General features: G+C 41.3%; 1 protein-coding gene across 2 annotated transcripts in view; it reads left to right on the top strand.

Moving 5' to 3' along the window:
* The window catches only part of EPHA3 (EPH receptor A3), a 532047-nt gene that overhangs the window by 308222 nt on the left and 207779 nt on the right, over positions 1-16046 (top strand). For both annotated transcript variants that reach the window (XM_073668198.1, XM_073668189.1), the window contains exons 4-5: positions 6894-7049; positions 10770-11105. In XM_073668198.1, the coding sequence (XP_073524299.1) occupies positions 6894-7049; positions 10770-11105 (492 nt within the window). The remainder of the gene's footprint in view (positions 1-6893; positions 7050-10769; positions 11106-16046) is intronic.

Genomic DNA, 16046 nt, shown 5'->3' with positions numbered 1-16046 from the left:
GGCCAAACTGTTGCCGACAGAGTCACCTCTCTCCCAGGAGAAGAGGCAGACAATGGTGCACTTATTACAATGTATGGTACAGCCCAGTGCTCCACCGTGTACTCTGTAGAGCAGATGGAAACACCACTGGGACGTTTCCTCTGTATAGTGATCTGAATGCCATTTCCCACTCTTACGGAAGTGTTTTCTGCATTTTAGCACAAGCAGAACATGTCAGACTTGTTTTAAGAAGTGTGAAGGTGTTTGGCTTTTCATATTTCACTATGTAGCAGCGTGTGACAGCGCATTGTCACGTCATTTTACATATTTTTTCTCGGTTATGTCATCGATGTACAAAACAGAACCTTCTAGCATATATGTGACAATTGTCTTCAACGTCAATCATAGAAGGTATGTCTAAGGGAAGCATTGTCGGATTGGGGTGCCAAGGGTCCACCAGTAACCACTAATCACCTACATGCAAATGTGACATTATCCCCAATCAAAAATCTATATAACAATGAACTGGGTAGGTTGTTAAATGAAAAAGATGCCACCTTTGTCTCTACATAGTGAATCAAGTATATAGTGCCAAGTACTGCTCATATAAGAGGGTGGTGGCCCACCAGAGGATTCTCCTGTTCTCCCGTGGGGCCAGTCCAAGCCTAAAGGAAAGTGTTTAGAATTGTCCAGCTGTAGATGTTAGATTTATACTCTAATTTCCATACAAATAATCCCAATCTTCTGGGTTATTGGTATGTTTTGGTGTTTTGTTTTGTTTTTGTTTTGCTTTGCTTTAGACAGCACCATGTAAAGGAGACTGTACATAAAGTATCTATAACCAGAAATGAGCGGATCATTTGATTCACAGAGAAGTTATTCTCCTCAAATGTGATGTCCCTTATTATGCACTGGGGTCTCTGCAGACCCCAGAGCATAATAAACGTGAGATGTAAAAAATAGAGAAATATTTATATTCAGTTCACTGCTCACCTCTCTGGTCCCTTCGCTCCTCACCGTCCTCCTCGCTTCTTCTGATCCCCAGGGCAAGCGCTGAAATCCCTGAGCCTCTTACACTGGGCCAGGACTTCAGGCTTTGAGGCTCAGCAGGGTTCTGCACAAGTGCGTGAAAGATCACCAGGGCATGATGTCACCATGTGCACTCAGACCTTGCGTGTCCAGGCCATAATCAGAGCCATAAGTCCCCGCTCAGTGTGAGAGGTGCACGGATTTAAGCGCTCGCCACATGGATCACAAAATGCGATGAGGACCAGACGGGTGACGATAAGAGGTAGAGGTGCCAGAAAAGTGATGGGCAAGGATTTTTCTTTGTTTTTTAACTTTTTGAAGGCCAGTGGTCGCCATTATGCTGAATTTGCGGGGTGGCAAATGACAAAAGAATCCACTTATTGGTGAATGCCGATTTTTGTAAAATTCATGCAGAGTTCAGTTGCACTTGAATATATTCGCTCATCTCTACCTATAACCCTGTGGTACAGAGACACTTGGTGTATCATCTTATGAAGCTCTAAATTACGGGGTAATAAAAGGAGGTGTAGTTGGACCCCATCTAGTGTTACATTATTGCTCTATTAAACTCAAAGGTTTGCATGAGGTAAATACATAATGCATGTAGAAATGTAGAAAATATCATCGCTAGGATATGCGATCACTTATTGATCGCAAGCTTTCCAACCTCTGGGACCACCATAATCCTGAGAATGAAGGGGACACAACACTACTTTAGTGCTCTATTCTATTGCAGTTTTTTTTCTGCTCGTTGTAGATCTCAGCTTTCAGCAGAATCATCTGCACTCAGACATTATGGGAGAATGAACTGTTCTACTTGGGACATTCAGCTACCATTATCTCAATCATCACATACATGGAGGCTGCAGAAAAGAGCCGACACAAACAAAACTGAAAGGTCATACAGCATAGTGTAAAGAGGAACTACATACATATCAACAAGCTTTAACAGTTAACACATTGCCATCTGCTGTGCTCAACACAGTCCATCCAGGATACGTTTGCAGCTGTTTTATACGCCAACACTGGCCAGCCATCTGAAGCCAGCAACATTGACTTGAACTGAGCCACATTTAATGCCCCAGTGCAGAGGAAAAACTGAAAAATGGATTCAGTAGTTCTGTGATCCCTTAAATCTCAGGATCGGTGGAGGTCCAGAGTTTGGACCCTGAGTGCAAGTTGACTTAAAGGGGCATTCAAATCTCTAAGATCCTATCCCAATATGTAGTAGGTGTAATAATAATAATATTAGCAAATACCTCCAATTAGAAATGTAGTATAGTTCTCCTGATAACCTATGTCGCTTACCCCATGTGCAGGGCATTGCAGTAGCTTAGGTATCGATGGTTCCGACGACTTGCAACTGTCACTGTGTGGTGGTAACCATGGATTCCTAAGCTACTGTAATGCCCTGCACACTGGGTAAGTGATATAGCAAGTCAAAAGAACTATACTATATTTCTAATTGTATTTGCTATATTATTATTATTATTACACCTACTACATATTGGGATAGGATCTTGGAGATGGGAATAACCCTTTAAGGTCGATTATGGCATTGTATGTATATACTGAGTTGATTGCTCATACATCTGCTTAATGTCCACATGCACATAAAAATGAAACATCAGTTACATTGTTATTTAAAGGTATTAATAGTATCCTTTGTTTTTCTATTAAATCAGTTTTGCAGATGAGGCTTTCAGTGTTTCTCTTGACTAATCATCCACTTTTAAACTTTTGGTGTGAGGCTCAATCATCTCTATAACTACAGGTCCCTTTTAAATCATCCACTATGTGGCTACATTTTGGTACTCTTTATTACTGTGCTAATACAGTATATTTATGTGCAGTCCAATGTCATAAAACAGATAATAAATTGTGATATTACCACGTATAGCTCCATGTGATAATGTCTGTTAAATACTGGAAATAAATGTGGTTGTGAAATCCTACACTCCCCCAGAACCTCCAGAAGGTACAGGCTATAGAGACTTAACCAAATGATTTGTGTGTCTTTCCATCCACTGTCTGTGTTGTACAGCAGATAAGGTCCATGTCCTTAATGTGCCCTCATGTTCAGATAAGATGCATACATCACTACTTAATACTTTAATATTTCCTTTCTATATCTACAAAATATACCTGTTCCTGATTACTTCCAGATTCCTAAATTGTTCATTTCGCTAATGGTCTTTGAAACAAGTATGTAGTGTTTTACAGTGATATATACAGGCAGGTAGGGGCTGTGTAGAAAAAATCGTAATGTATCTTGGTGTTGGTTTAGGACACTCCTCAGGGGCCGGAGTTTGCTAGTGTAGTTGTGTTTATAAAATAGGAATGAGTCTCTGCAGGTTGACACCCATTGGGAAGGACCATGAGCGCCACAAGAATTTCCTCTATGGTACATACATGTACACTTCTATGTTACTTACACTTTTGATCTATGGTACTTACACACTTTGTCTATGGTACATACATCCTTCCATTATGGTACACACTACTCTTCTATGGTACATATGTCCTTCCGTTATGGCACACACACTACTCTTCTATGGTACATACATGCTTCCGTTATGGCCACATACATCCTTCCTTCATGGTAGACACCCTACTCTTCTATGATACATACATGCTACCGTTATGGTAAACGCACTACTCTTCTATGGTACATACATGCTTCCGTTATGGTAGACATACTACTCTTCTATGGTACATACATCCTTCCGTTATGGTAGACACACTACTATTCTATGGTACATACATGCTTCCGTTATGGTAGACACACTACTCTTCTATGGTACATACATACATCCGTTATGGTACACACACTACTCTTCTATGGTACATACATCCTTCCGTTATGGTACACACACTACTCTTCTATGGTACATACATCCTTCCGTTATGGTACACACACTACTCTTCTATGGTACATACATCCTTCCGTTATGGTACACACACTACTCTTCTTTGGTACTGTAAGGCAGCGCTAGTTATTATCCTGGGGGATACTTGCTTCGCTGCATAAATCAACTCACATATGATAAGCTTTCCGTTTTTCAACAATGCTCAGCAGTTTATTACACTTCATAAACAGCTTATTTCCGGGTCCAGCTCCGTGGCCCGCCGAGACACTGATAAAGTCCACGAGCCCAAGTGGCAGACCGGCCCACTTGGCTCTAATTACAGCCTTCCACAAGGTAATACTAAAACAATGTCCATGTAAATGTCCATAACACAAGAGTATTACCTTTGCCGGCTTCAGCTCTTATAGTCCTTTTCATACGCCACCACTGTGGCTCTGCGGATTACCACACGTGGTCTCCAGCCGTCACTCCCTTTAAGGCTTACTGGCATATTACAAATATCATACCCAGGCTTCACCCTCCAGGACGCTTGTGTGGCACTCCGAGGCTTACTGGCATCCCCCACACTATCACACAGGGATCCAGGCTTCACCTCCCAGGAGTCCACCAGGCCTCACATGAGCGGTGTTCCCCCCACACACAGGGAACAGCCTCGTGCCTCTCACACGGTGTCCACACAGGAACTCCCAACACCCAGGAACTCCCACACACAGGAACACCCCCACACAGGTAGGACCTTGACTGATGTCACAGTCATGTGTCCAGACCTTCTGTGTGCATAAGGACCTGTGTGATGTCACGGTCATGTGACCAGTCAGTTAAAGGGGAAGGTACATGGTCATTCAAAAAACACTGAACCATTAAAGGGATGTCTGCTGCATCACAGTACATACACCCTTCCTCTAGGATACTTACACCCTTTGGCCCCAATTTATCATTGCCCGTGCACCTGTTTTTTTCTTTAGTTTTGTGTGATTTGAGCCTTTCTTTGTCCGCCCCCAATTTATTTTTTTATTTGCACTTTTTTTAAGTTTGTTTTATGTTCCCGCCTGTTATTTTTCTACGCTTTGTGGGAGGAGTTTAGTGTTTCCAGTTTTTGCCTGGTTCATCATTTGCAACTTTTTAAAAAGTGTCAAAATGTAGCAAAATTCCACTCCAGTCCTTCCTGATGTAATTTTAAATACGCCAGTATTTTGGTGCAATATTTGCACCGTTTTGTGAAACGTGCGACTTTTGGCTACAGGAAATCAAAAAAACAGTTCAAGACCATTTTTGACTTTCTTAAATCATTGGCACCATTTTAAAGAATATGGCAAAAAAATGACAACTAGCACCATGAGACAAAAAAGGAAAGTGACTTAAAAAAAACCTGCAAATGATGAATCGGGGCCTTTGTCTATGATACATAAACCCTTTGTCTATGGTATATACACTCTTTCTCTATGGTACAAACACCTTTGCTTTATTGTACATAGATCTCTTCTTTTTTTGTAGAGGTTGTTGGTGGACTTTAGCGACCCTCTTGCTTGGTAGGCTGTTATTATTTTGGGCATGTTGACACTATTATTTTGCATTTGTCTTTTGTACTGTTTTTTTTCTATATGCCATTGTATTTTATTGCAAGGTCACATCACTGCCAGAGGAAGATAACGACCTGCGCGATTTGTGAGTTTTTAGCCCTCACGTGGACTTATGTTCAGTGCACTTCTCTATATTTTAATTTCCTATGATGCATTCGGTACATGCCGTGTCCCTGTGAAGACTGTTGAGTCATGCTGATCCTTTAGCAGCTTAGTAGTTTACGTCTAGTGTCTGGCAGTCTGAAAGAGGCTGGGCAGACAGTGTGTGAATGACAGACGGAGGTTATTTATGGGCCGTCTTACCTTCACTATAGTCAGATGCAGAAGGCCTATATAGTCAGCAAGAGCCATGTAGCTGAGTGGTGGCTAGCAGATGAGTAGATGAAACATCTTGAACTGTGTGCTGCACCGGACTACAGAGGGAACATAGCCTCTGTGACTGTCCCTGGTGGAGAAGACCTGCTGCCCTTAAAGATTGATTTGCCTCTGACAGAATGGATGAATGCCAGATGGAGACGCAAGCTCAGGCACACCAGAATAGGTGGACAGACCAGAGATTGTATATATCTTTGGAAAAGTTCTGATGTTTTGTAATATTCAAAGAAGTGCCTCCATAGCGGATGACTGTAAATATATCCACGTTGAACGGTTCCTGTTATTTGGTTTCTTGCCAGGGAGTCAGCGAATCCTTAGTGCACACTATGGAGGGCACAGTGACATCCCTGTTGCCTCCTTTACACATTCACCATTTTTTAGTGGTGTATACACCGTTCCTTTATGGTACATACATCCTTTCTTTATGGTACATTCACCCTTCATTTATGAAAGGTACACCCCTCCTCCATAGTAGATACATTGTCTATTCTTTTACACATCTTCATGGCATAAACCAGTGATTAAGTTTCTTACAAACTGGATCAAATAAAAGGAGATGCCAAACTAGGCTGTTGCCCAGAGCCCATGTCTCCAAGTTGTCCCCATGATCAGGAATCCCAGGATAAAAAAGCTGTAATCTCAATTAGCAGTCTATTGTGGTAATATTTTAGAGCTTAAGTGTAGTATTATGTGGGGACCATATGGCAGAAATATGAAGGTTCTTTAATGGAGCATTATTTGGAAACTTTATAGTAGTAGTAAGCTGTATAGCGTTATTATCCTGGCACAGTTTATGGTGGTATGAGGGTTTTTAGTTGGAAGGAAATTACTAGAAAAACTGTCTACAAATTGCAAACAGGAGAGCTCAACTCTGCTTTTTTGCCAAAGGCTGTCTGCCCACCACAGGATACTGGTCAATGTTATTATTAGCATTATTATTATTTTTTTGGTTTTTATACTTTCCTTGTGACTTACATGAGAACAAATCAAACATGTTGATGATATAAATTAGCTCACGAGTGAAGCAAAAATTAATCCCAGACTTTCTATTTAATTTCAGCTTGCCGACCAGGATTTTACAAAGCCGTCACAGGGAACCTTAAATGTGGCAAATGTCCTCCACACAGCTCAACTCAGGAAGAAGGTGCCACACAATGTGTGTGCGAGAAGAATTATTACCGGGCAGATAAGGACCCTCCGTCAATGGCTTGTACAAGTATGTGATCTCAGTCACTATACAAAAAGCCTTCCTGCTATCAACAAGGCAGTGTTTTTTCAGGATACTCTACAAGGCGTAAATACAAATTTCACACTTACACATATTATATACAGTACAGACCAAAAGTTTGGACACACCTCATTTAAAGATTTTTCTGTATTTTCATGACTATGAAAATTGTACATTCACACTGAAGGCATCAAAACTATGAATTAACACATGTGGAATTATATACTTAACAAAAAAGTGTGAAGCAACTGAAAATATGTCTTATATTCTAGGTTCTTCAAAGTAGCCACCTTTTGGTTTGATGACTGCTTTGCACACTCTTGGCATTCTCTTGATGAGCTTCAAGAGGTAGTCACCGGAAATGGTCTTCCAACAATCTTGAAGGAGTTTCCAGAGATGCTTGGCACTTGTTGGCCCTTTTGCCTTCACTCTGCGGTCCAGCTCACCCCAAACCATCTCGATTGGGTTCAGGTCTGGTGACTGTGAAGGCCAGGTCATCTGGCGTAGCACCCCATCACTCTCCTTCTTGGTCAAAAAACCCTTACACAGCCTGGAGGTGTGTTTCGGGTCATTGTCCTGTTGAAAAATAAATGATGGTCCAACTAAACGCAAACCGGATGGAATAGCATGCCGCTGCAAGATGCTGTGGTAGCCATGCTGGTTCAGTATGCCTTCAATTTTTAATAAATCCCCAACAGTGACACCAGCAAAGCACCCCCACACCATCACACCTTCTCCTCCATGCTTCATGGTGGGAGCCAGGCATGTAGAGTCCATCCGTTCACCTTTTCTGCGTCGCACAAAGACACGGTGGTTGGAACCAAAGATCTCAAATTTGAACTCATCAGATCTAAGCACAGATTTCCACTGGTCTAATGTCCATTCCTTGTGTTCTTTAGCCCAAACAAGTCTCTTCTGCTTGTTGCCTGTCCTTAGCAGTGGTTTCCTAGCAGCTATTTTACCATGAAGGCCTGCTGCACAAAGTCTCCTCTTAACAGTTGTTGAAGAGATGTGTCTGCTGCTAGAACTCTGTGTGGCATTGACCTGGTCTCTAATCTGAGCTGCTGTTAACCTGCGATTTCTGAGGCTGGTGACTCGGATAAACTTATCCTCAGAAGCAGAGGTGACTCTGGGTCTTCCTTTCCTGGGGCGGTCCTCATGTGAGCCAGTTTCTTTGTAGCGCTTGATGGTTCTTGCAACTGCACTTGGGGACACTTTCAAAGTTTGCCCAATTTTTCGGACTGACTGACCTTCATTTCTTAAAGTAATGATGGCCACTCGTTTTTCTTTACTTGGCTGCTTTTCTTCTTGCCATAATACAAATTCTAACAGTCTATTCAGTAGGACTATCAGCTGTGTATCCACCAGACTTCTGCACAACACAACTGATGGTTGTAGTTTTGATGCCTTCCGTGTGAATGTACAATTTTCATAGTCATGAAAATACAGAAAAATCTTTAAATGAGAAGGTGTGTCCAAACTTTTGGTCTGCACTGTATATATATTTATACAGTATATACTTGGGAAATCATGGAAACCCTATAGTAAATATCCAACTTCTTCATTAACTGAAAGCAGCTTCTTTGTGTAGACATGTGTGGACACTAGCCATTGAAGTCAGTGTGAACAACATGTTCATACATTCATTACATTTTAATAAATTTTCAAAAAATTTCTGCATTTCTGTATTTTTTCAGCCAAGATGGGGTGCAGAGTGTACTTTAATGAGAAAAAAATGAACTTTTTAGAATTTACCAAATGGCTACAATGAAACAAAGAGTGAAAAATTTAAAGGGGTCTGAATGCTTTCTGTACCCACTGTAGTTCTTCTGATTTTCTATGTCGCTTTCACCATGTGCAGAGCATTACATTAGCTTACATATGCATGGTTACGACCACTAACAGCTAACTAACTAACCATGGATGCCTAAGCTACTGCAATGCCCTGCACATGGGGTAAGCGACATAAAGAATCAGAAGAGCTAGACTACATTTCTAATTGGAGGTATTTTTTTAATATTATTATTATTATTATACCTACTATATATTGGGATAGGATCTTGGAGATGGGATTACCCCTTCAAAGTTTGATTATAGAATAGATCAGCTTAAAAGATTGTTCGGTAGAAGGGAGATAAGGGTTGCAGAACTTGTCAGAATCAGGTCACTGACGTGGTTTGGCTGTTGAAAGGAATCTGTCACCAGGTTTTTGTAACCTAATTTGAGAGTAGCATAATGTAGAAACAGCAAGCAGCACAGTAAGAAACCCATCACTGGAATTAGGATTCCAGTGATGTGTCTCTTACTGGGCTGCTTGCTGCAGTTTTGATAATCTCCTGCTAATAAAACAGTGATTTTATCACTAAAGGAGTAGCAAACCTCCTGCCAGGTAGTCCTCCATAGTAATGAGCTCTGTATAACCCCGCCCCCACCACTGATTGGCACAGTGTACCCAGAAAGCTGCCAATCAGTGGTGTGGGCGGGGTTATACAGGGCTCAGCATTCAGAGAACTGCTAGATCTGCAGCAGAAAAAACTTTGATTTTATCAAAATGACAACAAGCGGAGCTGAAAGTGACAGAGCCCTTCATTGTGCTTCACTCCTACATCAAAATGAGTTTTTGTGAGTAAAAAACCTTGCTTATACTCTGCGGATCTCATCCTTTCCATGAGCGCAGTGCACACATCGCTATAATCTCCGCTTTGATAAACTGCTATCTGGACGGTCCTCTCCTCCAGCCACGGGGCTGCAGCTACGGCACATCAGGCTTCTACAGGTGTAGTGTCCTCACATAACCCTTACAGGTGAGCGCTACCATCACCCTCACCCCCATCTTGTTCCTTATGGTACTGTCCCATCTGTGCGCATTTGTCCCATCCAGATCTTCCATCCATTATGAAGCAGATGGGTAACAGAAACCTGCTGACAGATTCCCTTTAACTTATTCCACAGTCTACTACGTACTGTGACATTAATACAGCGGAAAGCGATCAATGTACATGAAGGTAAATGAGAAAATAAAATCAAATGTAAATGAACCGTAGATGAATTGACTTTAGGGATATTTGGGACCTCTTTTGTTAATAGGTGATTTTTGGAAAAGTCACCAGTCTGAAACTGCCCATGTTTTTCTTAAATAAAAAGGGCAGCCCCAGACTGTTGACATACTCTCTTTAAAGAGGTTGTTCACTACTTTAGCATTGATGACCTATACTTGGGATAGGTCATCAATGTCTGATCGGTCAGGGTCCAACACCCCGACAGCAAGTGAGTATTTCCGGCCGGTGGAGGCTGCCACTGCCACCGATATCAGCTGATTGGCGGGGGTGCCAGGTGTCGGACCCCAGCCGAACAGATATTGATGACCTATCCTAAGCATCGGTCATCAGTGCTAAAGTAGTGGACAACCTCTTTAAGTAAAACGGTAGCCATTTCCTTTAAGGTGAAATCCCAAATAGCTACTTAGCATATATTTTATGAACCACCTGAAAAATGCAAGGTGTTTTTTTGCTACCGTATGACTTGTTCATGGATGTGTAATGTGTCCATAGAGGAAACATCATGCGAGTTAGCACCGCACTCCATGCCATAATGTCTCAGAGATCGGGTTCTTGGGATTGTGTTATATTTAAGAGTAGATTTCACAGTATGTATTAAACTCAATAATCCATTCCACCCTTCACACTTTTGCCTTATTTTTCTCCATAGGACCGCCATCTGCGCCAAGAAACCTTATTTCAAATATTAATGAAACATCAGTAATTTTAGACTGGAGTTGGCCGCTGGACACTGGTGGACGAAAAGATCTGACCTTCAACGTACTCTGCAAGAAATGCGGCGGAAATTTCAAATTCTGTGAATCTTGCAAAGGAAATTTGAGATTTATTCCCCGACAGATTGGTTTAACCAACACCACTGTGACCATCATGGATTTACTTGCACACACCAACTATACTTTTGAAATAGAATCTTTGAATGGCGTCTCTGACCAGAGTATACCAGCCAGACACATTGCAGCGGTCAGCATCACCACCAACCAGGCAGGTTAGTGTTCCCTCGTTACTTTATGTAAAATGAAATTCATATTTCATCTATAATTTATCATAGTCGCAAAACTATTTTTGCTAATTTTAGATTTCGAGACATGCAAATTGTCTCTTCAGAGAGGAAGAGTACAAGAACTCTAGTGCCACCTATAGGAAGTAGCAATCCTAAAAGTCAATATCGACCCGACCCATTAACGAACCTTGTCACATGACTTAGGATAATAGCCAAAACCAAAGTCTCAAATTGCAGACACTGTGTTTTAAGGTACTGCCCCTCGTCAGTGCAAAGTGTGAGATATGTTTTGGCTGGGTGAGATCGGTATCCAAGGGGCAACGTTTCTCCTTGCGTAGAGTGACATGTTAAGCATGTCAAGGTGAGCCACAGTCCTCCTCTGAAAAATATGCAAATTATCTCTTTAGAGAGAAAGAGAACTAGAACTCTAGTGCCACCTATAGGAAGTAGCAATCCTAAAAGTCAATATCGACCCTTTAACGAGCCTTGTCACATGACTTAGGATAATAGCCAAAACCAAAATCTCAATTTGCAGACAGTATTTCGGGTTGCTGCCCCTCGTCAGTGCAAAGTGTGAGATATGGTTTGGCTGGGTGAGAGGCGTCTGAGCAGGGGGCAATATCGGGACACTGCCCCCTGGTCAGACGCCTCTCACCCAACCAAACCATATCTCACACTTTGCACTGACGAGGGGCAGCAACCCGAAATACTGTCTGCAAATTGAGATTTTGGTTTTGGCTATTATCCTAAGTCATGTGACAAGGTTCGTTAAAGGGTCGATATTGACTTTTAGGATTGCTACTTCCTATAGGTGGCAGTAGAGTTCTACTTCTCTTCCTCTCTAAAGAGATAATTTGCATATTTTCCAGAGGAGCATTGCAGCTTAAAAGTCTCCTCACCTTGATATGCTTAACATGTCACTCTCTGCAAAGAGAAACATTACCCCTCGGATAGCTTTTTGAGACAAAATATTCCAATGCATCTCGACTGGGTTGCAGAAACTCTACTTACGTGCATGAGGTGTGCATTTCACTCTGAAGTCCTCATAAAGAATATGCTGAGTGCACATACCCTTTAAAGAGAGTCTGTCAGCACAAAATGACTGTTCAAAACAAGTACAGGCGTTCAGTGCACCCTTGGTGTGACCAATCAGTTTAGTACACCATCTATTGCCAATCCCTTGATAGTTCTGGCTTTACAGGAGCCAGAGAAGGGCGGAGATGGATAAAAAGACAAGTAAGTGGGAAGGTGCATAGAACTATTTGGCCACACTAAGGGTGCACCGAGCACCTGTGCTTGGTTTGAACAGTCATTTTGTGCTGACAGATTCCCTTTAAGCATTTCAGCCTTGATATTATCTTCCCATAGACCTGATGTGACAAGTAAAGGTAACATTTTCTTACTGTAATAGATTCACCACTAAACAGACAGGACGTGGATTTATTATTAACAATGAAAGCTTCCTAATGTCTTGTTTTCCCGGCTACCACAAAACATTTAATGAATGCACAATTACTACCATTTGTTAAATCAGCTCCCAGCGAGTAGTTTAGAATCAATCACTGGGTAATGCAGTTGAGGAAAATATTTAGGGCTGCACAGGTCAATGTTAAGAGCGCTCCCGTCATTTAAAAAACCCATTTAGGAAGCAGCGCAAGGAAATTACAGCAAGATATTAGTTACAATTTAGGAAACCTGACCCTACTGAGCACATCCTGAATAAGGCTATTTATACGCAGCGCACTTCTCAGGAAATTGACTGATACATTTCCAGGATACAAGAGAACCTGAAGATCACTTGTAACATTAACTGATTTTAAATTTAGTATTTAGTGAAGTTTAATCGTCGGGAATCAATCAAAGTAATTTATACAAAAGGATTGTGGTTTCTTAAAGAGATACTCAACAGCAATGACTGGGAGCGCTATGGCGCTGCATTATTTTATACATGTGCTGCTTTTACTCCTTTTCAGAGTGTGATAATTCTCTTTTTTGGGGGGCATTTTTATAATTATTCATTTAGGATAAATATGTGTGACATTTAATATCACAGGGTGATCCGCCACCTGAGGGTCAGGGGTTAAAGGGGTTTTCTGGGACTAAGGTCTTTTTTTTTACTATATGCCTAAGAACTAACAGGCAGGTATTTGCTAACTACCTGTTTGTTCTATCCGGCGCCAGCTCAGAGCAGTCACTGACTTCTCCAGACGGCGATTCTGCAGCTCTTCACTGCAGATATCATGCTGATTGACAGCTGGCTCCCCGCAGTTAGGCAGTGGAGAGCCAAATTTCATTCAGCATTATGTCGACAGTCACGCCTCGTTTACAGAGCAGAGTGGAAGAGAAGATGCTACTCTGTCGACGTGGCTTCAGTAGAAGCCACAGAAACGCTAGCAGGAACGATCTGTGACAACTCTGTTCCGGCAGAGATATGCGCTGGGCAGAACACGCAGGTAGGTAGCAACTACCCGCCTACAATTAAAAAAATAAAAAGTCCCGGACTACCCCTTTTAATAGGGTCATTTGTACAACACATTTGATTTCTTAGGGTGATGCTACAGGTTTTAGGGTATGTTTCTGCAGTCAGATTTTTTTTTTTGCCATTTTTGAAGTTAAAGCCATGACAGGATCATGAGCAAAAGACAGATATAAAGAAAAGAACCTGATTCATCGAACAGTTTTTGCCAGAATTCGGGCAACATAGGTTAGGTTCATCCAGAATTCTGGCGAAAATAACTTTGAAAAGGCGTAAAAGTTTTACGTGATGCGCAGTAGTGCAAGAATTTTGCAACTTTTGGAGTTTTTATGCCAGTTTCACACAGTCTTTTACTACAGTAAGATTTGTGTCAAGGCGCATATAGGCCTATGCCACTTGTCAGATGCTCCTTATTTATCAAGAGGTTTGATGAGCCTCTTAATGAATCAGAAGTTTCTGACTCCAACATCACCAGTCTTGATAAATCGGGGCCAAAATGGATGAAATGTTGTACAATGTTTGCAAAACTTTTGTGAATTTTGGCATTTTCACACGGGACCCAGACAGCTTCGTCAACTTTTAGGTGTGATCAAGCATGGCCAAAAAACGCATCATCATTTACACCACAAAGTAGGGTAAACTATGGTAGAAATGTACTCTGTAATTGGAGTATATTTCTGTTTTTGGGACACTGCCACTACAAGATTTTCCAAATTCATTAAAAAGCACATCTTACCATGCAAAACACAGGCATTATGCTGTAAGGTCAATGCACACTGTTTATTTCTGCAAGTCAATTTCACATCAATTATTGTGACCTTTGATTCACATTGTATTTATGTTTTATTACATTTTTCTAATATTTTTTTTTTATGCACAAGGTTGCATTGTCTTGTGGTCCTTCCTGCTCCTGTAACGTCACCCCCTCATTTTTTGTGTGTGTAATTCCAGGCAAAGCTACAAAATGCAACAATGATTTTGTTGCTGAAAATGAGCTTTCCACTGATATCTATGAGGGAAAAGCACAGCAAAAACAAAGAAACGATTGACATGCTGCAGGTTTTAAAACCCGCGCAGCTGGGCAGTTTAAGGGAAAAAATAATAAAAAATGCAGCGTGTACATCAGATTTTAACGAACGAATTCACTTGGCTGATTTACTTTGCTGGTTCTGAAGAAAACTTGTGAAAAAAACCATTAAAACCACATTATATGCATTGACTCTAGATGTTGTGAAAAATGTGTAAGATCGTGTCCTTTAGACTAGATTCACACGTGTTGTTGTTAGTGAAGTTTTTGGTTCTGTTTGGCAAAGATAGAAATAGAGTGCAAGTCTCGAAACACAAATGCAGTTTTACGTTGGATTTTTGAGCCAAATTTGGATCCGGCAGAAGTAGAAGTATAAGGGTATGTGCACACGTTAAGTATTTGGTGCAGAGATTTCTGAACCATTTCTGCGTTTCTTGGCAGGAAAAATACAGTGAAAAAAATGTGCATTTTTGCTTTGTTTACTAGCTTTTTTGGTGCAGATTTTTCCCATTCGTTAGTATGGGTGAAATCTGCGGCAAAAACGCTGAAAGCATTGACATGCTGCAGTTTTAAAGGGGATAGCCGGGACTTAAAAAAAAAAATAATAATAATAATGTGCCTAAGCACTAATAGGCAGTTAGTCGCTGGCACAGAGCGGTCACAGACTTCTGCTGATGTCACGTCAACAGAGCAACAGTTTCTCTTCCTGCTGACAGGGCGGGACTACTGGTGTCATGCTGATTGACTGCTTGCTCCCCGCCGCCTAATTGTGGGAAGCCGGCTGTCAGTCAGCATGACACCAGTAGTCCCGCCCTGTCAACAGGCAGAGAAACTGGGAGCAGGGAGCAGCTGACAGAATAGCATCTTCTCTTCCACTCTGCTCTGTAAACAAGGCATGAGTGTCAACATAATGCTCAATGAGATTTGGCTCCCCACTGCCTAACTGCGGGGAGCAGCTGAATCACCGGCAGGAGCGGTCAATAGCCAGCACCAGACACAACAGTTGTTAGCAACTATATGCCTGTTAGGGCTTAGGCACAGTTTTTCTTTTAAGTCCCAGATATCCCCTTTGAATCTGCACCAGATCAGCAAGTCACAAATAAGCAACATGTGCAATAGGCTTCAGGATTCTAATTCACTTTCCTGACATCAGGAAATTCCTTCAAAATTAATCTGTTTTAGATGTATATATTTAATATATTTTTCTACTTAAAATAATAATCTGCACTAATATTATACTGCACATCACCAAAGTGTAGAAAATAGATAGAAATGTTTTGTGTATGCCTATAGATATAGGAGAATTGTGTTTGTTCTATGGGGAAATCATTATGAAACTATGATGTTATTTGTAATTTACATGGGACTACAGGCAAAACGGCGGATTGTTCATGATAGGTTGTAATATAGAAAGATCATTGAA

Source organism: Phyllobates terribilis, unplaced genomic scaffold (genome assembly GCF_046119375.1).
Source record: "Phyllobates terribilis strain yellow unplaced genomic scaffold, ASM4611937v1 Scaffold_2__4_contigs__length_985480577, whole genome shotgun sequence".
Taxonomy (NCBI): domain Eukaryota; kingdom Metazoa; phylum Chordata; class Amphibia; order Anura; family Dendrobatidae; genus Phyllobates; species Phyllobates terribilis.
The sequence above is the reverse complement of the archived record's forward strand: the minus strand, read 5'-3'. Positions and strand labels throughout refer to the sequence as shown.